The sequence below is a fragment of the Vitis riparia genome, chromosome 15 (genome assembly GCF_004353265.1).
Source record: "Vitis riparia cultivar Riparia Gloire de Montpellier isolate 1030 chromosome 15, EGFV_Vit.rip_1.0, whole genome shotgun sequence".
NCBI lineage: Eukaryota > Viridiplantae > Streptophyta > Magnoliopsida > Vitales > Vitaceae > Vitis > Vitis riparia.
In genome coordinates, this window is record NC_048445.1 from 9504285 (window position 1) to 9527909 (window position 23625).

Below are 23625 nucleotides of genomic sequence, written 5' to 3' on the forward strand. Positions count from 1 at the left end.
TCAATTTGTGGGTGACAAGTAGTAGAAAATAACAACTTAGTTCCTAACCCAAGAGTGAATAGACTTTGTCTACTTTGTTGAGGGCTATTATTAAAAAGAACATAAAAACTTGGGAAGAGTGTTTACCACACGTTGAGTTTGCTTATAATCGTACTATTCATTTTGCCACTAAGTTTTCACCATTTGAAATTGTTTATGGTTTTAATCCTTTAACTCCATTGGATTTAATGTCATTACCTTTGTCTGAATGTGCTAACTTAGATGGAAAGAAAAAGGCTGAATTTGTTAACAGATACATGAGAAAGCAAAACTCAACATTGAGAGAAGGACAGAGCACTACACAAAACAAGCTAATAAAGGGCGTTGACCGCTGATTTTTGAACCCAAAGATTGGGTTTGGTTGCACATGCAGAAAGAAAGATTTCCAGCACAAAGGCAATCTAAGTTGCTTCCGAGAGGAGATGGACCTTTTCAAATCCTTGAGTGCATCAATGACAATGCATATAAGTAGGATTTTCCAGGTGAGTACAACGTTAGTGCCACTTTCAATGTTACTGATTTAAGTCCTTTTGATGTAGGTGATGATTTGAGGGCAAATCCTTTTCAAGAGGAGGGGAATGATGTGGGCACGACTAACAAATGGAATGCATATCCTATTCAAGTTCCAATTGGTTTAGTTACAAGGGGCTCGAGCTAAAAAGTTCAAGGGAACTCTCAATGGACTGATTCAAAACATTTGGGTTGAGGTGAATTCGTGGAGGCCCAAGGAAGATGCTCCACGTGTCCCACAAGGTTGGATTTCCATGATTCAAGCTTTGGAATAATCTAGAAGAATCCCTCAGAGAGTACAACTCACAAATTGCGTGGATTGAGTGGAGTTTTCTAAATTGGTGATTACCCAATTTTGACTCATCAAGGAGAATGGCTGGCTCAATTTAAAGCAATCTTTTAAGATAGCTAAATTACCTTTCTTATTTATTGTTATATTTTATTGCTGAGTTGTATGGTTTGCATACCAATTTAGATACTTTCCTTATTGGCCTTTTAATTTTCGAATTGCATGGGGAAGGAAGGAATTCGAAATTCCCTTGTTTCCTTTTATTTTGGGGTAGGCGTGATTTTAGGAAATGTTAGATTCAATTTTCAAAATTCAACTTAGGAATTTTTTTTTATTTTTTTTTATCAATAAGTATATAATTGTATTGCAAAGAGGCGCTAAAATAGCGACCCACAGAATTACAGAATAAGGGAACTTACCCCCTTACAAAAGGGCCCATACAACAAGGAAAAAACAAAAAATCTTCTTCCTTAACGCATACACACCCACTCTATAAAATCTATTAAGGTCAAAGGACCATTTTTTATCCACAAATTGGTTTCCGACCACAATAAATACACAAAAGAAACTTTCAACTTTTGAATGGACAACCCGCAATCCTCGAAAGCAATTGAATTTCTAGCCTTCCATATGACCCAAAACAAACATAACGGTCCCAATTGCCACGCCACCTTCCTCTTCTTACCCACAAAGGAGCCCCTCCATCCTAAAAGGGTTTCCTTCACCGAAAGAGGAAAAACCCAAGAAACTCTAAAAAATGAAAGGAGCAATATCCACACTTCCCTTGTTTTTTCACAATGAATGAGGAGATGGTCAATTGACTCCTCACACATATGGCATAAAAAAACATCTATTTGCCAAAACCCAACCTCTTTTTTGCAAATGATTCAACTTAGGAAATTTTTGTTTCCCTTTTCTAGCTATCTACGAATCCTAGGCAGAATATTTAGGGATTTTCTAGCTGCCAAATTTGTGAACCTCTTTGTACTTAAATAGCCATTAGCTTATTGAAAAACATTCAGATTTCATTCATAATTTTGTGAGAGAAATTTCTCTTTGGTTCTTTTAGAACTCTTTAAACTTATCGGAAAAATTTCTATGGCATTCTCTTTCTACTTATCAATCAATCCTTCCATAATTGATTGTGGCGTCTTCATTATACCAAGGTTCTTGCTTCCATATAAGCAACGAGTCACAGTTTCATATAAATCTGTTTCTAGACGATCTTGGAGTCATTCTTGATCCACAAGTTTCTCAGTTTCTTGGTGTAAATCGTATAACATATCAAATCCAGTCTCTTTTCATCCAACTGAATTTTTATGGAAATCTAAAGTCCTATTTAAGGTCAATGCCTTTGCTTGGTTAGTGGGATACAAGAAGAAAAGTATGAATGACATGCTACAGTTGAGAAGACCTTTCAAATCCCTTAGTCTTGATTAATGCATCCTATGTAAGGGGAGTGGAGAGACGATTTATCATCTGTTTCTACATTGTCCAATCACTTTGGGGTTATGACAAACTATTTTGACAACTCAGGATGGATTGGGGTCAGCCTAGGAGTATATGCGACATGATGACTATTTCATATATAGGTTTAGGGAACTCCCTTAGAGGCAAGACCCTTTAGAAGATTGCTTGTCTCCCTTTGATTTGGATTGTGTGGCGAGAGAAAAATGCTAGGATCTTTGAGGATAAATAAAGGATATCAGAAATGTTGTGGGATTTACTTTTCTCCTTTTTGGGCCTCTTGTGTTGACAATTTTAAAAGCATCCCTCCAAATGTCATTCAACTCAATTGGCATTTGGTGTGTACATCAATTAGGGTTGGACCAACAATGAGAGAAGCTTAGCACGAGTTTGAGGAGATGAAATCTTTGTACATTCTTTTGTGTTCTATCTTTTCGCATAGATCTCCTTGTATGGTGGAGGAGTTCTTTTTGTTTTGATCAAGCTTGTGTATTTATGGGGATGATTCCTCATGCTTCTCATGAACTCTTTATTCATAGTTAATACATTTCTTGTTTCTGATTAAAAAAATTCTAACAAAGATTTTTCAGCTCTTGCTTCTTGAAGTTTACCAAGCATCAATTTCAATCTTGCAATTTTTCACCTAATAAACATCAAGATCTCACAAAGATATTGATTTTTATCTTATCAGTTTCTGTCATGGAAAATTACATATTTTAGTGACCTCACTGTGAACTCATAATTGTTCAATGACAGCAACATTGAAGAACCAATGACATACAATTACATCCTTGAGAACAAGAAAAGCATATTGGATAGACGAGGACAAGTATGATTTCTCTACATTTCTTTAGGTGGTTGTCACCAAAGAATCTGAGGGCATTCTGGAGATTCTCATATCTTTTGATTGGGCATGTTTGTTCAATTAGCTACAGGAGAGAGAAAAACATTAGCGAACCCTCCTTACAGTTTCCCCAAAACTAAATTTTGATAGTTGCTCCTTAAGACCTTAAGGCAATGCGAATTTTGGGGGTTGGGGAGCAGATGGAGAGATCACAAGGGAAAGTCGATTCGTGTTTTCTTGCAGCTGGTGGGGACTCGATGGCCTTTGAAATGGATTGGTAGCTCTAGTAGAGGAGCTGAAAGAAGCTGAGTTTATAGGGTTTAAGACTTTAATGGCAGAAAGGAACTTCACAATTGCCTCCATGGTTACTAAAGACTCTCTGTTGTACAGGCATTGGATTAGCAAGATGCTTGAATACTTAAAGGATAAAGTCCCCTGAATGAGTTGTAGGTCCATATATACTACAATGGAGGCAAATGTCTAAGAGGGGAGCTTCTCAATCATAAGTGGTTGTTAGAGATTACAAAACCCACTAGAGGGTCTTTTGGATTAAGGGTTATTTTTGTGTTAGCTTTCCCTTGATTCCTTATACTACGTCAGATCAAAATAGTCAACAAAACATTCTTACAAAAAGGATACACCCCACTCAGAACTCCGGTTCAGTACAGAGTTGAACCAAAGAACTTCAAATTCAGGCCAAACTAGCTTCTTCCACATAATTGTATCAACCAGTGTTGTAAGACCTATTACAAGTAGAATTTCAGTACTAGATAGAGATTCATAAATAGAGATAGTAAACAAATTTAACATTTACTAAGAATATACACATTATAAAGTAATTTCCATAATTGGAAGAAATAATTCGCTGACCTATGCACAAAAGAGCAGTGCTGATGCCGCATTTTAATGATTCCCACAATGAAATAGATTTTGTCTGTCATTGGCAAACTAAAATTCTTAAAACAAAGCATAAATCCTCACTATGCCAACAAAATACAAAATCATCAACATGTATAAAATAGGACAAGATATATGCAGTAAAGAAATCAAGGGAAACAAAAACATAGAAGGTTCATTTCACAGAACATAACACCAGAAAGTTACTGAGTTAACATTTCTAATTACCATGTATAATGTTCAGGGTGCACTTCTACTTGATACAGTTGTAGTAAAGCATCAGGGCCCCACAATTAATGGTTGAGCATTCTGGACTTAAAGGGAGTTGACTTTGTTTCTTTATAGTTCTTGGTTCCTTTTTTAATAAGTACCCTGTCTTCAGTTTGTTCCTCATTAGTGATGTGCTAGGTTAGATTGCTTTTCCTGATTTTAGTTACATTAGGGCTATGTTTGGTTATCAGAAAACGTGAGGAAAAATGCAAGGGAATAAAAAAAAAAAAAAGAGGAAAAGTAGAATTAAGAAAAGTAGGAAAATAAAACCAGATTTAAAGTCAATAAATTATTTTTATATGCTACTCATTTCACTTATTTTCACACATCAATATAAAGATTAAATAATTTAAAAAGACATAAGTTTCTAACTAATTTTAATTAATTTGATTTTCTTTCATATTTCTTACACTACAACCAAACATGAGAAAATCATTTTCCTTAACACTTTTTCCTTTCTTTAGTACTTTCTAGGAACCAAACATAATCTAAGAATTGGGTACACAAGATGCTCCTACATTTTTTACTTATCCAAGAAAAAACAGGAGTTAGGTCTAAATAGCAAGATTACAAGTACCATTTCAGTTGATATGCATGATAGTGATTGTAAAACACATTCAAACAACATTTGCAGGAAAAGTTTACCAACAGAACTGTTCATTCACATTACCTTGCAGACAAAATGTATCAACAGAAATGCATTAACTAAGGTACAACATGGAGCTAAATAAGTAGAAAAAAACAATAGCCATTTTATTAGCATAAAATGGTTAACTTATGATAGTCCCAAATTTGATGGGGCTGTATATTGGTATTAGCATAAAGCAATGAACATGATAGGCTGTTGAAATCATAATTCAAGTCTATGGTTTCAGGAGCAGGTATGTGTCCATATGTCTAATCCTTCACATCTTAAATTTTAGGATATAGGGACTTGGCTGAAAAATGATCTTGAATGACACTTAGATATAACATAATAAACATAATAAAGGGAAAATTTTCAACTAGAAGCAAAAAATTGAATTCTTGAAAAAAGACAGTTTTCATATTTTCTCTTTTATCCTTAATTTTAGAAGTGAAAAAGAAAAAAAGGGAATATCCAAAGCAAAATAAGAGTATCTGAAAAGGATCCCCACATACACATCCACACTGTTGTCATATCATGTCAACACGGATAGGTGAAGCTAAAGAGTCCGGGTATCACAGATTCAAGTATTCAACCAAATTCCGCAATGAATTCCAACTTAAAAACTTTAAAATTATAACCCCAAAGAAGGTGGTGGCAAACACACAACCTACCAACAACAGTTGAAGGCCAAGAGGGCCAAGAAGTAATAGCATGTCACATCTGAAGACAATTGTTGCAAAAATCTGGCCATCAAAAACAGGAAGCTATAAGAAGAGTTCAACAAAATGTAATGCAAGATATCAAGTAATGCACTTTATAAGACTTACTGATAAGGATAATAATATAATTCTTTTATTATTATTATTTTTGGAAAAAGAGCAAACAATATTGAATCAGAGACTTCCAATAGCAAGAAAGAAATGTTCATATAAAAATGGCCTAAGACATCAAAAACTAAGTTTCAGTGTAAAACAAAAATGGACTTTTATCAAGATTCTTATTTGAAATGGCATTCAAAGTCCAACAGTGATTCCTTCAGATGTGTCAACTGGGCAAATACGTCCATAGTGACTAAAGATGTATATATCATATCCGAAAATTGGCAGTTTGTCCTGTCAATCTTACAAGGCCCAAATAACTTGATTTTCTCACATAAACTATGTGTCAATAGATAGTTTAATCCAAATGTTCATGATCTTGCTTGTTTTCACATGACTCTTAAAGGCTTAACTAAAGCATGCAACCCCAAACAAACAAAAAAATAAAAAATAGAAACCCTTCATGAATCCCTGACATAGTAAGTTCAACCAATGAAACAAAAAATATAGAAATTTTCAGAAGAGCATAAGACAGCCACTATAGCTGGATGTTCAAATGAACAACGGAAATTATTTGATAGTATAGTATGATATTATTCAGATATTTATCATTTTTCTTTTCTAAATATTGCATTTTCATCATTTGGTGATAGGGATAACAGACTGAAATTGGCCATGCCTAGCTAGAGTTCAGTGGGGCATTTACCCATTGTTTATATTTTTTTGGATAAAATTATTCAACTCTTTCAACATTCGGTGATAGGAAAAGCATACCCATAACTCCCAGGCTAGCTAGAGTTGGCTAGGGCATTTTCCTATTCAATTGAGGAAAAACTTTGACTAACCATTAAGATGTGCCAAACTACTAAAATTCATCAGAATTTTCAGCTTTGACAAACAGGTTGAGGGAAACAAAAAGGGTTTCTCCTCACTTTACTGTAATGGCCATGGGTGATTCTGGAGGACACCCTCTATAGTACCAAATTCCTTTGCTCTCTGCACCAATCTACATAATACATTAGCCACTACAGAAAGAAGAAAAGTGAGAGAGGATTGTCTTTTCTTAATCGCCTTGATGCCTTCACCCAACCTTTGACATTATCATTTACTAGAATCACAATTTTTTTTTTTTTTTTTATCAGATACTAGAACCACAAAATTAAGTGAAGATAAATACCTACAAATCATAATCTCCATCTTTGATTGAAATCTTTCCTTTCTAGAATATAGCTTAGAAAGCCTGAATCCACATGATCATAATTCTTTTCAAATTTAATCTTAAACATCAACCCTTTTTAAGCATGCACAATGTATATAAAGACACCAAAAGGCCAACAAAAGGGATACACAAAAAACAACTCCCTTGTGCTACTTAGAACTCAACTAATCAATAAATTCCATCATGGACAAAAAGCAATCTTCTATATATACTCTAACCCATTCCAAAAAATTATACATAAGGGATTGTTTGATTGGTTGATCTGTTTTTCTGGTGTTATCAAATGCTCTCCTATTCTCTCCTTTCGAATAGTCCAAAACAAGCACAAAGGAGTAGTTTTACCAGCTTTCTTCCTATGATTCCCAAAAAAAGATCCATGCTAGCTCAAAAGGGTCTCTCTTACTAACAAGCATTACCTACTCTATTCCAAATAGTGCATAAATTAGTTGCTATAGCATGACTACTTTCGAGCAATGTAGGAGGACGTGATCAACTGTTCTTCTTCTCCTTTGCACATAAAGCATCTATTCAGAATCCTCCAACCCCTCCTTCTGAATTGATCCAATGTCAATGTCCTTCATCATGTAGCTTCCCAAGCGAAAAACCCAACCATTACCGGTACCCAAGGATTCCAAACCATGCTCTCAAGGAATGCCCCCATTGTTTCATTAGATAAGAAGAATAGAGAGATTTAACTGAGAATTTACCACAATTTGAGTTCAATCAAACCATTTTATCCTTTATATTCCTACATAGCGTATGTGCTTGCAATTTCCTAAAAAAAGGCCTCCACCTCGTCTAGCTCTCAATCATTTATCTATCTCATGAATTTTAGGTTCTAACAACCCCCTTCCCTTTCTTGCTTCCACACCTCACCTACCTATGCATCTTTGACAATGGCTATGGCAAACAATACAAGGAAAGCCTGCACTGTTCATCCATTCAAAACTACACCCTTGCTTGTTTCCTATCCTGAAACCAATTCTACTATTAAAACCATTCCACCTGCTTTTGATAGCCTTACACACCTACCGAATATCCTTCCCTCACTATCCTCTCTTATTCTAAACATGTCTTTTCGTCCATTACCTCATTCACCAAAATTAGAATTTGTAAGTCCTTAGTAAAGCATCCTTGAGAAAAACGAATGATCTCACATAGCACCTTGTCTATAATATTATAGAGGCTAGTCATCAAACACTATCCCCTCCTATTCTAAACACCTTGGCTATAATATTATAGAGGCTAGTCATTAAGCACTATCCCCTCCTATTTTGAACATTTCTTTTCATCCACTACTTCATTTGCCAATAAAACCAAATTAGAATTTGTCTATCCTTGGTAAAGCCTCCATAAGAAAAATGAATGGTCTTGCTTAACAACTTCATATGTCATGAGATTAGACCTTGGCTATAATCTTATAGAGGCTAGTCATTAAACAAACAAGTCTAAAATCCTTGCTTTATTGTAAAGTCTACTCTGAGAAGATCATATTTGACATGCGCTTGAGCAAAACTATATGTCACTAAAGATTTGGATTACTCTTACACTTGAATTCCTTGTTTAGCTAATCAGAAAATAGTTCAGTTGGCCAAGCGCTAATTTCCTTTACAAACGATCTCATGTCGCCTAGAGTAGTGAATTTGTCCTTATCTTTACTATTTTGATTTTTCTTTGTTCTTTTGCTTTTTCTTTTTTCAGTTTCTGTGATCTTTTGGAAGGATATCTCATCCTTTTTGTACTATTAAATTTATTTAATAGATTCTTGTTTCTAATAAAACATAAATAAATATTTGATACTCCCTTGTCAACAAAGTTATTATTTAAAGTTGTTGACATGATCTAAAAGCGCCATCATACAATCAACAATTTTCCTTCATTTTTCTGTAATTTGAAACCATTTTTCTTTTAAAAAATTCATGCTCAAATTGATGGCAAATAAGTTTATGCATACATATAATAGAAACTGAAATTGTTTGCCTGATATATATTATTGGCTTTTATCCTAATAGCTTAAACTTTTACTATAGTCGATAACCTAATATGGTATAAAAGTTAGAAGTCTCGGGTTCGAGTCTCTCCTACTGTTATTGTCTCTATCTATTTATCTTCTTGTTGTTGTTGATTTGTCTCTTCAAGTATCGGTGTGGAACTACATGTGAAGGAAGGTGTAACCCTAATATACATTGTGGGCTCATATCTTAACGCCCATATCTTAACAACTTAAGCATTTGATAAAGTCAATAGCTTAACATAGTATTACAGCCATGGTAAACTAAAGGACTCAAGGTCAATTCTCTCCTACTGTTTATTCCCCACCAATTTGCCTGTAATATGTAACTGGTATTGATTTATCTCTCCACATGTGGATATAGGGCCTCGCATGAGGGCCTGATATACCATTGTGCCTATCTCCCAACAATTTAAACTCTTAGGAAAGTTGGTAAACTAACATAATATCAAAGCTAGAGATCTCAAGTTCGAGTCTCTCCTACTGCTACACTCCACATGCGAGTACAGAGCCACATCTGAGGGAGGGTATTAGCATGATATACATTCTGGGTTCGTATCTGAATATCTTAAGCTTTCAAGAAAGTTGACAGCTTAACAAAAATGCAATCTATAACATGTTAATATATGCTTCTTAGGCAATGAGAACAAATCTCCAAAACTCATGTCAACAGTTCAAGCTTTTAGGAAAGTTGGTAGCTTAACAGAAATGAAATCTATAACATGTTAGTATACGCTTTCTAAGCCATGAAAACACAATCTCTAAAACTCATGCTACCTGAGGATAAATGAAGAAAAGAAAAGATTGACAGCAATAGAGGAACTCCTAAAAGAATTGTTTCTGTTGGTAATGTAGAGATGATAAACAAGCTATAAAAATGGTTCGAAATTCCATAGATTAAAGAAAAGCATCATCTTGTATATAGTCTTGGGGAAGTGGATTGTAACTAGTAACATTGTCCATAAATGAAATGCATGATTGAGCAGTCTATTCCATTTTTTTTTTATTTTTGTCCCCTCTGGGACTTAAACCTGGAACCTCCCATAAACCCACCCCAAACCTTTACCACTTGAGCCAAGCCTCAAGAGCTTGAGCAGTGTATTGCTTACCCATTGATTAAAAAAAAAATGCAATTTTAGATAAGATAAGTTCAGGTTCAGTGTATACCAATGATCCAGTCAACCCAATAGAAAATCAGAAACACATTTTGCGGATGCATTTCTAGTACATCTAAGCCAGGAAAATGGAGACAGAGGTTGACAGTCAGAGTAAACAACATTGCACTACATGATGCATATTCTGAAATTTTAGCAATTATGGTACACATACCAGACATTTTAATGCTGCATAAAAGCTTCCCTTGAGAGAATAGCCATATGCCAAGTTGACTACATAAAATCAGGAAAAAAAGAAATTAGTGGAAGCCATCTTACCAAAAATCTCTAAACTCTAAACACAAGTCAAAAAGTTTATTCTCTAGAAACAACTTCCACAGAAAAAAAACAAAAGTCATCCAAACTTAACTTGAAATAGAAGGGAAAATGCCCCCATATATTGACAACTGGAAAAATGTATTTGTAATACCAGGCAGAACAAAAATAAAAGGACAGAAAATGACTGCCTGAATAAATCATGTTTGTTGAATATAATGCATTTATAGTGTACAATCTTTCTTTCCTTTCTTAATATAGGTCACATATATGGTAGTTAGTTCAACCTAGCCTTGTATATATATTTCCTCTATTGTAAGAAGTTAATTATATGAATGAGAATTAAGTTTTTTTTCACTCTCTTTCAACAATGTTTTCATCCCAGTAACTTTTTTTTTCTCCCTCTTTTAGATTGTTGTACAACCTGTCAGTCAAAACTGTCCTAAAGATTCTTAGCATCCAACTATCTGACCAGACTTTCTTTAGAACTAAATTATCATGTTTTCAATTTACTTTTACCAAGTTTTAAGAAAGAAAGGTTCCTAAGCCAAACCCCGCTTTTAACTAGATATTAGCTGCATCTTTGGATACTGTTGCTATATCCCTTACAACAAAAGAAACTGCTTCAATGCTTGTTATAAAGAAGCATTTCACTAGATAATAAGTTTAGGGTCTCAATTAATTTAGTTAAATTTATAAGCAACCAGTCTACAAGTAATTTCTATAGTTTCTTAACACCCCACACCAGAAAAGGGGGAAAAAAAAAGATAAGTAAGGTTTATTTGGGATATTATTTGAGCTACATGGGAATTTTAATAATTTTAGAGAGTTGGACTATTTTCTTTTAGTCTGATGTAGTGGTTCAACTTTGGACGAAAGCTTCTAGAATTCCTTCAATATTACAGCTACTGAAATGAGTCAGAGTAGGAGGAGTCATTTTGCAGCTTACGTCTTCTACCGGTGTTGTGGTGGGAGAAATGATTGATGCAGCTTATGTCTTCTACTGTTGTTGTGGTGGGAGAAATGATTGATTGGAGTGGAGGATGCCTAAGTCTGGGACCTTTTGGTTGTGTCTTTCTGCAAATAGGAGCAATCAGGAAAATAAGGGAAACGGGAAAGTAAGAAATAAGGCCTACTATGCTTATTTTGGCGCATTTGGAAAGAAAGAAACAGAAAAAGTCTTGATGGTCTGAACTGATCAGAGTCACAACTAGAAACTGTTTCTATCATTCTTGCAGATCAGTGGGAGATGGTAAACTATCCTTCGCAGATTTCACAGATGTTTGGGGCCATCAATAAGCCATAATGAGTCTTCCTTCTTACTATTTGTTTCTCAGGTGATGTTTGTGTATGCCCTGTGTACATGGTTTGTACCCACTCAATTTAGGTGCTTGTTTTTTATGAAATCCTATTTATTCATCAAAAGAATAAATGAGGAAAAAAAAACTTCAAACAAATATATGAATGATTCTCAAACATCAAAATACATATCCATCAAAAAAGTTAAAGAATAAAATAAGTAAAATAAATTTTTTTATTTAAAAAAAATCCTCTCAATGGAACAGAGAACTATATAAACAATAGAATTGAGCATCAGAGCTCTAAACTAACATGTCCTGACACCAGAACCCCTTGTTCTTAACAGCCAGAATTTGAAATCAACTATTTGTAAAAGAAAAACATCAATTGACAGATAAAATTAATCTGCGAGAAGTAATTACCTAAACCCAAAGATAGTATATTAGGAAGAGGGCGGGTGCAGTAGAATAGCAAGTGAAACTGTAATGCAGTTAATATTACAAAGAAAGCTTCTACTTGATGGCCAAACTTATTCCTGACCTGCTCATGCAAACAATATCTTTTTTCAGTCACTCAATAGTATGGATTGGAGATTAAAAGCCAAAATAAACTGTTCAGAGATCCAGTCAATTTAATGACACAAGATAGTGATTTAGAGTTACATATTTGGAGACTTTTGGCTAATAATCCAAGACAAATTATCTACATTTATATATTTGGAGATATATTGGTTCACAAAGAGCATCTTATGTATTTTAGAGGCAAATGATTGGCTAAGTAGAGTTGGAGGCTGCATTATTAAGAAAGTCCACATATGTACTACAAGAAACTGCTGTTGATGTTAATTGATAGTTTCCAATACTTCCTCCCACTCTCAAATCTCCATGACCATTAGGTCCAAGATCATCTACTTGCCACTATGAAATACATATTTCAATTTTTTTGACATTTATATAACCTATAATATATATTTATTCATATAACAAGTTTATGATGTTTTTTGGTGTATTAGAATATATTTCTTTCAGTTAACAGCTAAAGATGAAAAAGGATAAATAAGGAAAGCTTGATTGTCCCACACAACAATGTAATTCATCATTCTTTCAGGTTCATAAACTATATCCAATGTTGTATACTCATTTCTGTGGTAAGGATTTGTTTCCACAGATCTTATTTATCAAAAACCTTAAAACTCAAGATTTTATTCCATCTTACTTTTTAATTATTACATTAGCTGATTTCCTTTTCTCCAAAGTAAAATGCTAATCTGAAATCTTTTTCTCGTCACAACTATTCTTCCTGAGTTCAGTGGAGTGACAAAATAATCTTTTTTTTTTTTTTTTTTTTTTCCTTTTTTGTTTTCTTTTCATTTGACTAAAACATGATGCTTCAAAAACAGTACAAGAGTATAGGAATTGTACAAGAACAGACATACTTATCAAACATATGATTACATAACCTTCTTAGATCCAGAGCATAACTGGGAAATATGTTATTTAGATGGATCTTATATATTGTTAGAAGGCTGGCTGCATGTCAGGGCTTTGTGTCTTTCTAGTTTGTTGGTTGAAGTGGATTCTGCTATAGTGATAGTGATCTCTTGCATGCCTAGACGAGAGAGAGGTCCTTGGATGTATGACAGCTGACTTCCCCAATTTTTTTTTTTTTTGATAGATAAAAAGGAAGTCTATTAAACGAAAAGAGGAAGCACCAAAAAACAGCACCCTCCAAGTACACAGGGAGTATATAAACAAGGCCAATGACACACCCCTAAGGGGAAAGGAAAGCAACACACCAACTTCCCTTACTTAGAACCTAACCAGTCTAGAAAACTTACAAGAGAAGGACTCAAAACTACAGAAACCCTGACCCAAAACCAAAGATTACATACAAAAAAATATTTCAATCTTTGAAGCGAAAACTCCCCATTCCCAAAAGCTAAAAAATTCCTTTCCTTCCAGACTAACCAAAAAATACACAAGGAAGTCATTTGCCAAGCCTTCTTACGAGCTTTTCCCACAAACGCTACATGCCATCCAAGAAGAGTTTCTTTCACTATACACGAAAGAGTCCAAGACACACCAAAAAGGGAGAGAAGAAGGTTCCACAAGACCCGCGTCTTGACACAATGAAGTAAAAGGTGATCCACCGTTTCTACTTCCGATAGACAAAGAAAGCACCTGTTTGCCAAAGAGAACCCCCTCCTTTGAAGTTGCTCCAAAGTTAAGACTTTACCCCAGGAAACCTCCCAAGCGAAGAATGCTATCTTAGGAGGCACTCTCACTCTCCAAATACTATCACAAGGGAACAAAATCAAACATATTTTCTCAAGTGCCAATATAAAATATGGTTAACATATTTCACCTCAACTTCAAAGTGTCTAGCCAACTTCAAAAGTCATTAATGTTAAAATTGTGATGATATGATCTTTCTTTTTTCTCCTTGGATAAAAAACAATGGGTCTGTTTGGTTGCTGTTTTCAAAAACTGTTCTGGAAAACAGTTTTTGAGAATAGTTTTTAAGAACAGTTTTTTGTGTTTTTAGAAAAAAAAAATTATGTTTGGGAACTGAATTTTGTAAAATAGTTTTTGTTCTAAAAAAAAAAAACATGTTTAGTTGAGTTAATAAAAAAGTTTTTTAAAATAAGTAAAACAAAAAAAACATATTTAAAAGTTATTTTTTTTAATTAATAAAGTGTTCTTTCATTAACTTGATATTATAAATATCTAAATAATTTTCATATGCACAATTCATTTAAATTTAAAAAAATTATTCAATTTTAAAATTTTTATACCAGTTATAATTTTCTTAAACAAATGATGATTTTGTAACCATGTGTAAGTATATTAATTTCAATAATTTAAGGAAGAAGAAAGGGCTTGCGGGTGGGGGTATGGTAGTTGGGTGGAGCTCACCTTTGTGGAAAACACACAAAAAAAAAAGAGAAAACACAAAAAACAATCTATGCTTTGAACAGTGAAAAAACAATGAAAACATCTTTTTATTGTTTTCAAAAAAGTGGTTTTTGAGAACACGGAAAACACAAAAAACAAAAACACACCCCTTTCCCCAAACCAGTTTTTTGTGTTTTTTGTTTTCAAGAACAAAAAACGGTTCTTGAAAACAGGAACCAAACATGCCCAATGTTTGTACATTTATATACTCTACAAGTGGGAGTGAGGCGATGAAGTGTTTTTTTGTAACTCCTATATGCCCTCATTCTATGACATATTTACAACAATGTCATTCACTATCGTAATCTCATTTTATTTTTTAATATTAGATGTTGGTAATAAGGAGTTTGCTCAATGAATCTCAACCTTTCCTAAATTTTCAAAATTTTTATTAATTTTGACCCCTCTCATAATTTTCAAAATAACTAAATTTTAAAATGTAAATTATTAATTCTTTTCTAAATTTGAAAAATGAATAATTTCAATCAACTAAAATTAGCGCATTGTTTTACAAAAATAAATAAATAAAACTCCAATAACCTTTAATTATATTATGAATAATTGGTATGTGAAATTTGAAATTCTGGATGCATCATATGCGGCACTACTATTATTTAGTTTAATACTTGCACTTGAATATTTTCTCTTGCTTTTAGGGCAGATGGATGGTCAGCTTAGCGACATGACATGGTCCCTCTGAAGCGTACGATGTTTGGTTTACTGCTCTCCCATCTCGTTAAGGAGAAAACCCACCACATGAAAGCTTTGAAAAAGCTATTCCCACTGCTTCAGAATCTGACTCTTCACAGGTAGTGCTACTAAAAATCCTCTTTCAAAGGTCCAAAACTAAGGGATCAAATCCACGACTTGCCTATGAAAAACATATAGCTATTAATCTATTTGCATATGGGACACCAACAATGAAGTGTTTTTTTTTTTTTTGGTAACGTATGACAAATACCCTGAATCCATCTCCAGTAGACTATAGTGCTTAGCCCTAGTAATCAATCAACTAGTCATATAGAACAAGAAAGTGATAGAGAACCACCTTGCCAAAGTTGTCTAGAGGCGCCAAACTGACCCTTTGCATTCTCATTAACAGGCACTTAAAGAATTAAGAAATGAAAGGCATCACTGAATCCACCTCCTCCACTCACAATTTTCTTGGTAGGACTCACATATGGACCTAATGTAGTTTAAATGATAAACATATCCTTCTGATATTAGAACACTATTAGCCTTTTTAAATCAAGGACAAAATTAATCATTTCCTTGGCATTAGATCTTGTGCTTTCAGTGGTAAGAAGGGCAACTTAGTTTTACAAATCCAATTATAAGATATTCTAAGCATAAGCTGAAGCAAGTATAAATATTGGCTTTAGTTTAGTCGATGTTGCCCCTGGATTCAGAAGCTTATTGATGCATCCTAGGATCTTATCAAGGCACTCATGAAGCATTTTAAAAATAATTAGAAAAATGAAGCCTTAACAACAACATTTTTTAATGTCACTGCACAAGCCAGCTAAGAGATTGCATCCATATAAGCTTCAGCATCATATTCAGATAAGCAGTCACTGCCCAGCAGTTCCATCAAGATTACCTTTGATTGTTCTTGGAGTTGAAGATACAAGAGGATAAACAAAATGCATAATTTATTTTGACTAGTTACATAAAACAACTTTTATCGGCAAAGTGAATTTGTAATATGAGTAGTGTCAATCCAATTTAAACCACAGGCATCATGTGGAGCTTCAAAATGCAGCCCAAATACAATCAATTTTTGTTTTTTTTTTTTTTTTGATAGGTTAATGTTTGTCCCCATTGGGACATGAACCTAGAACCTCCCACAAACCCTCCCATCCCTTTACCACTCGATCTAGGCCTCAAAGGCTTCCAAATACAATCATGTTGCTGGACCTACCTTCGAATCAATGAAATGCAAAAACACTGAGCATGCAAATTGAACATTATTGTACAGTTGAATGCAATATGATAAAGCCTATCTATAACCTATACAACGAAAGTTTGTCAAATCATTGAGCCACTTTGATTTTACCACTAGATAGTTAAATGGTAGAATCCTGATACACATTCTAAACATTATTATAGCCTATTTAATAAATCTTCAGAGTGTCCAGATATACCAAGTTGCTCAAATAAGAGGTTATTTAGGCTTTTTGGTTTTCACAGAAGCATTCATCATTCGTAAACAAATATAAAAAATCAAAATAAAAATAGATGCAAATAAAGAAGGTTGAAAACAAAATAAAGTACGCACCTGAATACGGAAAAAACGCAATGTCAACAATATGATGCAACCTAACACCAGACGAACTAGACAAAAAATGTAAACAAATCAAGTGTTTTCAGAGGTAATACATGGCCATATAAGATATAAAAAAAATTCATAATAACACTTCTGTTATAAAAAAAAGGAAAAAAAAAAAAAATACAAGTCATAGGATTTGTTGATTAAATGATCCGGCAAAAATATATAATAGAGGCCTCAATATTGAACAAACCAATATTCAAGCAGAAGAAATGAAAATTGAGCTTTTCTTTCAATCCTCAAGGTGAGTGTTAGGATTTCGAATCCAACATATGTGGGCAAATTTATGAAAAGAATAGTCTATACTTTCTAGTTTTTAATATTCATTGAAATCTATGTAATAACATGCCTAACCAATCTAATGCTCTCGCAACCTCCTATCCCTGTTGAGAAGATTTCTTCAAGGTTCTATGCATATAAAAAAGCATCATATCAAGTATCTTAGGAATGGTAAGTAAAATATAGACATTAGAAAAGGTTTATGGGAAATCAAAAATTAATTTTGAAAAGTTTCAAAAGTGATTTGGAGGCTTGAGGATCATGTTTCAGCAAAAAGGGACTTTGATGTTTAACTAAACTCCTCTAGGATAGATGGCAAGCAACCCATGATTAATTATTCTAGGTAGTTTCTCTAAGATCTATGTTAGATGGACTTGGGTGAGAATACTAAATGAAAGTATGTGTCTAGGTGTTTGATCCTTTTAATTTTCAAAAATTTCAAGGCATGGGGAGTCAGCTGAAAAGGATCTTAATAGCAAGTAAGATAACTTGTATACAATTGAAAAATCAAATAACAATATGATTAGGAATTAGGGTAGCTTGTTAAATTATATCTACTTTATCTTCTACTGTGTCTTATAATGTCTCTTTTTTTATCAGGAACAAACATTCATTTATATGGAATTAAAATTACAAATGAAGGATGAGAAATCCATCCCAAAATTTACAAGCTTTGATAAATAAATAAAAAAATAAAAAAAAAGAACAGGAGAAACCTTCTCCAAAATACTGGGAAATGTATATTGTTAGAATACCACAAGAGACTACACAAAAGGCTTCTCGAGTTGGTTTACCAAAATGGAGCCAATGGGATCTTTCTCCCTTTGCTATCCTAACCCTTTGATCTACATACTACTTTCCAATCAAGTTGAATCACATTGAGGGGAGTGCCCTTCAAAGCTTTTGTATCCTAAATCAATTCTTGCATTTTTATTTTTTTCACCACACTATACAAATCAATGAGAGGTAAGCAATTTGCCATCAAACATGTTGCTTGTGCTAAAGCCTAAGTCATCAAGACAGTGTAAAAAAAATGATTAACCAATTCTCCACTTCCCATGCACATGGTGCAACAATCAAGACTAAGAGCTTTGAAAGGTCTTCTTGCTTGAAGCAAGCTATTGGCATTGACCTCCTTGTTGACCACTAGCCAATATCAATTGCATTAGCACCACCTAAATAGGCTCATAAAAGTACAAACAATAAAAGGCTAAAAAATCAAGGCAAGTGGAACATAAAAAACAAAACAAAACAAAACAAAAACAATCATGTCTTACTTAGAGCCTAAACACTCCACAAAGTCCAACCAAGACAAGGAACGATCTCCTATAGACACCTTGATGCATTCCAACAAAAAGCACATGAATGTTTGTTTAATAACTTGATCACCTCCCTTAATATTTTTCAAATGATCTCCTATTTTTCTCCCTCCATAGTGTCAAGAATAAGCATAAATGAGCAACTTTCCAAGCCTTTTTCCTCTTCTTTCTAGCAAAAGACCCATGTGAGCTCAAAATGGCACCCCTCATTGAAGAATGCATCACCCACTAAACACTAAAAAAGGCATATACCAATTGCCACAAGATAGCTGCTTTCAATCAGTAAAAGAGGATGTGATCAACATTTTCTTCTTCTTTGCACATGTAGCAACTATTTAGGATCCTTTAAACCTTCTTTTTGAGTTCATCCAAAGTAAAAATCCTGCCCCATGGTGAACTAATCCTTGATGGTACCTAAGAATTCCAAACAGCACCAAAAGGAATTGCCTCCACCCTTCCATTTGATAAAGAGGAGTATAAAGGATTAATTGGAAAATTACCACTCTTCATGTTTAGCAAAACCAAATTATCTTCCATATCCCTTCTAATGGTTTGATCATGCAACCTCCTAAAGAAGGCTTCTACCTCCTCTAATTCCCAATCATGAAAATGTCTAATAAACATGGGGTTCCAACTGCCCCCCCTCCCACACCTCAACCACCTATGTTTCTTTAACGGGGGCTATTGATAGGAGCTCAACATACATGTACTGTGATTAACCAACTGCTTCATTTACCCAAGAAAAAAAAAGGAGAAAACAAAACTGAAGGTTAAAATACAGCAATGTCTTGAGGAGATAACAAGTTTTTTAGCAGTCAAGATATACTTCTAAGCTCTTTATTTGCATGGGTGACAAATACCCTCATGTTTACCATAAAAATCATAGAAAATGAGCTTTTCTGCTAGCAGAAGCTTTTTGGATTATTTCCTACATTAGCAAAGAAATAAGACATTAAATGCTAATGTTGCAATAAGACAAGAATCGACATTTTTTTCTTTTAGCAATAACTTAGGTCATTCGTACGGTAGCTTTTTCTCATTCACATCAAAGTAATATTAAACATAAAAATGTTTTTGGTTAAAAAAAAGATGTCTAGTGCATTACTTAACAGAAGAACTAACCTGCAAAAAGACTATAAATCTTTGGCAAGTGTAGCAAATTCATTGCTAATATGACTGGAGATGCCAAAATTGATACGATCAAGGCACCTAGAAGAAAGAGATTGTCAAGTGATGAGAGAATTTCAAAGTCATTGGAAAATGCCATTATAAATGGTAAATCAGTTTAACTCATATTCAGTTAAATAGCTCAAAACACAGTTTATTATAGCCCAACTCTTAACTCCTTTTTTTTATTTTATCAGAAGCCCAATTCTTAATTGTGAGAGATATAAAACCATAAACAGAAACAACTGCACAGACTTGACAGATGAGAGAAGCTGAAAGAAAATCAGAACAATTAACTAAAATAAGCAATATGGTCCAGAGTCATAGGAAGAAATGAAATAAAACATTCCATGTGGACTAATAAAAAGGATCCTGAAAAGATGAATGCACTTTATATTTGTGGCTTCCTCTCTATCTCGTAAGGTATCAACCTAATATTCTTCTATTTTAAAAAACTATATCGTTCTTATGCTATTAAATTAGCTTATCCAAGTTCTTCCCTTTTCGTCTCTTTCTCGTACTAAACTTCTTTTTTATTTTAAAAAACTATATCATTCTCATGTTATTAAATTTAACTTATCCAGGATTCTCTTGTTAGAGCCTTGAACAATTCATCTCAACCCCTTATCCTAGTTCCTACATTTATCATTTATGCCAAACTCACATCTGAAAATAATACAATAAACATAATATCAGCAGAAGCAAGCACCTCAGCAAGAAAAGAAAGCCATGGAAATTCAATAGAGAAAAATACCTAAAACAGACCTAACACACACACACACACACACACACACACACACACACAACAAATAAATAAATAAATAAATAAGAGGACAGTACATCCTGTGTCACATGGTTTTTCAATGAAGACCACAAAAATAAAATATAAAATAGAACACCCTTATTGTCCTTTTTTTTTCTTTTTTCTTTTTTGCAAGTAGCCTAGAAGCATTTCTTGGCTGCCAAAATGCTTTGGAGCATATTTGGTTTGTCACTAAATCACTTTTAGGGCATACAAACACACATATATGTGTTTGTGTGCATATGAGTATGTATATTAATGTACATATGTCTGTAGATACATACATATATATATATATATATACACACACACTACACTTAGATATATACATATGTTATATTTAAGTATATATGCCCATGTATATTCATATAAATGTATACATATGCACACTACACATAGATATATGCATAAATACACAGATATAAGCACATGCACGTATGATGAGATATTGCAGTTTAGTCTCTTCATGGCAAAGTGAGGATGAGGAGCCTTTGAAAAAAGGAGCAAAGAGGTTTCTGAACTTAAAAATCTCTTATCATGTGAGAAGAATCCAATCCCTCTACAGATCCACTTAAAGAAGCAGCATGCTAGAGGTTAAATCTGCACCAAATCGCCCTTAAACGTTTTTCAAAGTCTCCATTTTCCAACCACATATAAAAGAATAAAAAATAGAAGATATTGTTTCCTATTTCAATCAAGTATGAGATTCAAATTTATGGAAAAATGTAATCTGTACATAGGCTAAATTAGGGAGGTTATAGCTGCATAATTCTTAAATAATGGAGATAATTGAACAATCCTTTGATCAAGGGATCTGATGTAATTAGATTGATAAAAAAAAAAAAAAGGGATCTGATGTAATTAGGAGAAGAAAGTCCCTATTCTTGGTGTTCGGAATAATTGTAGATACATGTGGTTTTATATAGACTGAAATCAATAAAAAAAAAATCATTCTCATTCTCTTTATTCCCTCCTTTAGATTCTTCATGGTATTAGAGCTTTAGGCTCGTGAACTTGAGAATCAAGAAGAAAAGTGTTTTCAGCCTTCATTGCCAAGTTTGAAGCTCATTGTTGACCTTCATTGTCAACCTTTAAGGGTTCCTTTCTCTGCCTTGAACAGCCATCTTCACACCATTGCTGCAAACATAGATCGCCCCGCCACCCTCATTCCACCTCACACTATCGTCCTCACATTGTTGCTACAAACAAAACGCGAACATATTCCCAGCGACCACCTTCATCCTCACATTGTCGATACAACAATAGATCACAAGCTCAGGAACTCTGACGCCACCACCTCAGGCCATCATCTCCTCATATTGCCGCCAGCTAAGGTTTTAATATGATTTTGCAGTCTGCATTTTATTTGAGTCTTCATTGAATGGCTCCAGACCTAGGTTCATCAAGCACTCAGCAACGTGTGTTTGACTCAAAAGGATATAAGTGCTACTATCCACCATCCAAAAAAAATTTTGTCTTAGCAAATGTTACTTTCAACGAAAGTGAGTCTTATTTTACTGTCTTGTCTTTAAGGGGAGAATTCCATCAAGGAAGATAACGATCAATATTCCTTTCTCATTAATCCCATTCCCATTGACCTTCCCCAAGTGTCTAAGTTAGTATCCGTACTCTCTTCCTCTAAACCTGAGTCACCCCTAACCCCTAAACCTATTGTTGAACAAAATGTTGAGCCCATGGTTGCTCCTGAGGATCGAATGATTGTCAAAGTGTTCTTAAGGAAGAAAGCTACAGTCCCTAGACCTATAAAAGTCCAAGAATCTAAACCAGCTACTGGAAATGAGGTAACAGTTTCTGATCCTCCCCTTACAAACAGAGTCAAACTTCAGTCTAGAAAAAACATAAATCAGAACCTCCCTATTGTCATTAGAAAGGGAACTAGGGAATGCACTAAACATCCTTTGTATCCACTTTCTTATGTTGTGACATTTGAGAAGTTCTCACCATTCCATAAGAGTTTTCTTACAAGTTTGAATAATATTCACATCCCTACCACTATATCTGATGCTTTATCTAATGAAAATTGGAAACAAGTCATGAATGTAGAAATGGAGGCCTTGGAGAAGAATAAAACTCGGAAGTTATTGCTTGTAGGAAAAGGCCAATGGGATGTAAATGGGTTTATACTGTTAAGTATAGAGCAGATGGGTCGAACAGATGGGTCATTAGAGAGTTACAAGGCAATATTGATGGCTAAAGGATATACTTAGACATATGGTGTAAATTATCTAGAAACATTTGCCCCAGTAGTCAAGATGAACACAATCAAAATTTTGTTAACATTGGCAACTAATTATAACTAGGATCTGCAATAGTTCGAAATCAAAAATGTGTTTCTGCATGGAGACCTAAAAGAAGGGATTTATATGGAAATCTCTCCTAGATTTGAAAGTAACCTAGTCACTAAAAAAGTGTGTAAATTGAAGAAAGCTCTATATAGGCTAAACCAATTTCCAAGGGCATAGTTTGGAAGGTTTGTCAAAGTGATGAAGAACATGGGATACAAACAAAGTCAGGGAGATTATATGTTGTTCATCGAGTATTTAAATTCAAGGCGAGTTACAGTTTTTCTAGTATATATGTAGATGACATCATCATGATGAGAAACAATAGAAAGGAGAGACAAACTTTAAAACAATGTTTGATCAATGAATTTGAGATTAAAGAGTTAGGATGGTTGAAGTGCCTCCTAGGAATTGAGGTTGCACATTCAAAGTAGGGAATTTTTATTTCTTAGAAGAAATATGTAATGGACCTTCTCAAATAAACAAGGAAGTTGACATGTAGACTAGAAAGAACACCAATAGGATCCCAGTCACAAGCCTAGAGAGGTTGAGAAGATGTTGTCGTAGATAGAGAGGAGTACCAACGTCTGGTAGGAAGACTTATTTATCTCTGTCATACAAGACCGAACATAGTATATGTTGTGAGTGTGATTAGCCAATTCATGCACAATCTAAAAGAGGTTCATTCATTTGCAAGTTGCTAACTGAGTGTTACGATATCTTAAAGGGTCTCCAAGGAAGGGCATCCTAT

At 34.1% G+C, this 23625-nt stretch overlaps 1 protein-coding gene across 2 annotated transcripts in view; it reads right to left on the bottom strand.

The window, feature by feature from the left end:
* LOC117932336 (dol-P-Man:Man(7)GlcNAc(2)-PP-Dol alpha-1,6-mannosyltransferase) overlaps window positions 1-23625 on the bottom strand; it is a 53733-nt gene that overhangs the window by 25369 nt on the left and 4739 nt on the right. For both annotated transcript variants that reach the window (XM_034853548.1, XM_034853549.1), the window contains 7 exons: window positions 19725-19811; window positions 16954-17009; window positions 12144-12261; window positions 10322-10380; window positions 5616-5687; window positions 4020-4083; window positions 3789-3892 (listed from right to left, as the gene is read on the bottom strand). In XM_034853548.1, coding sequence (XP_034709439.1) covers window positions 3789-3892; window positions 4020-4083; window positions 5616-5687; window positions 10322-10380; window positions 12144-12261; window positions 16954-17009; window positions 19725-19811 — 560 coding nt within the window. The remainder of the gene's footprint in view (window positions 1-3788; window positions 3893-4019; window positions 4084-5615; window positions 5688-10321; window positions 10381-12143; window positions 12262-16953; window positions 17010-19724; window positions 19812-23625) is intronic.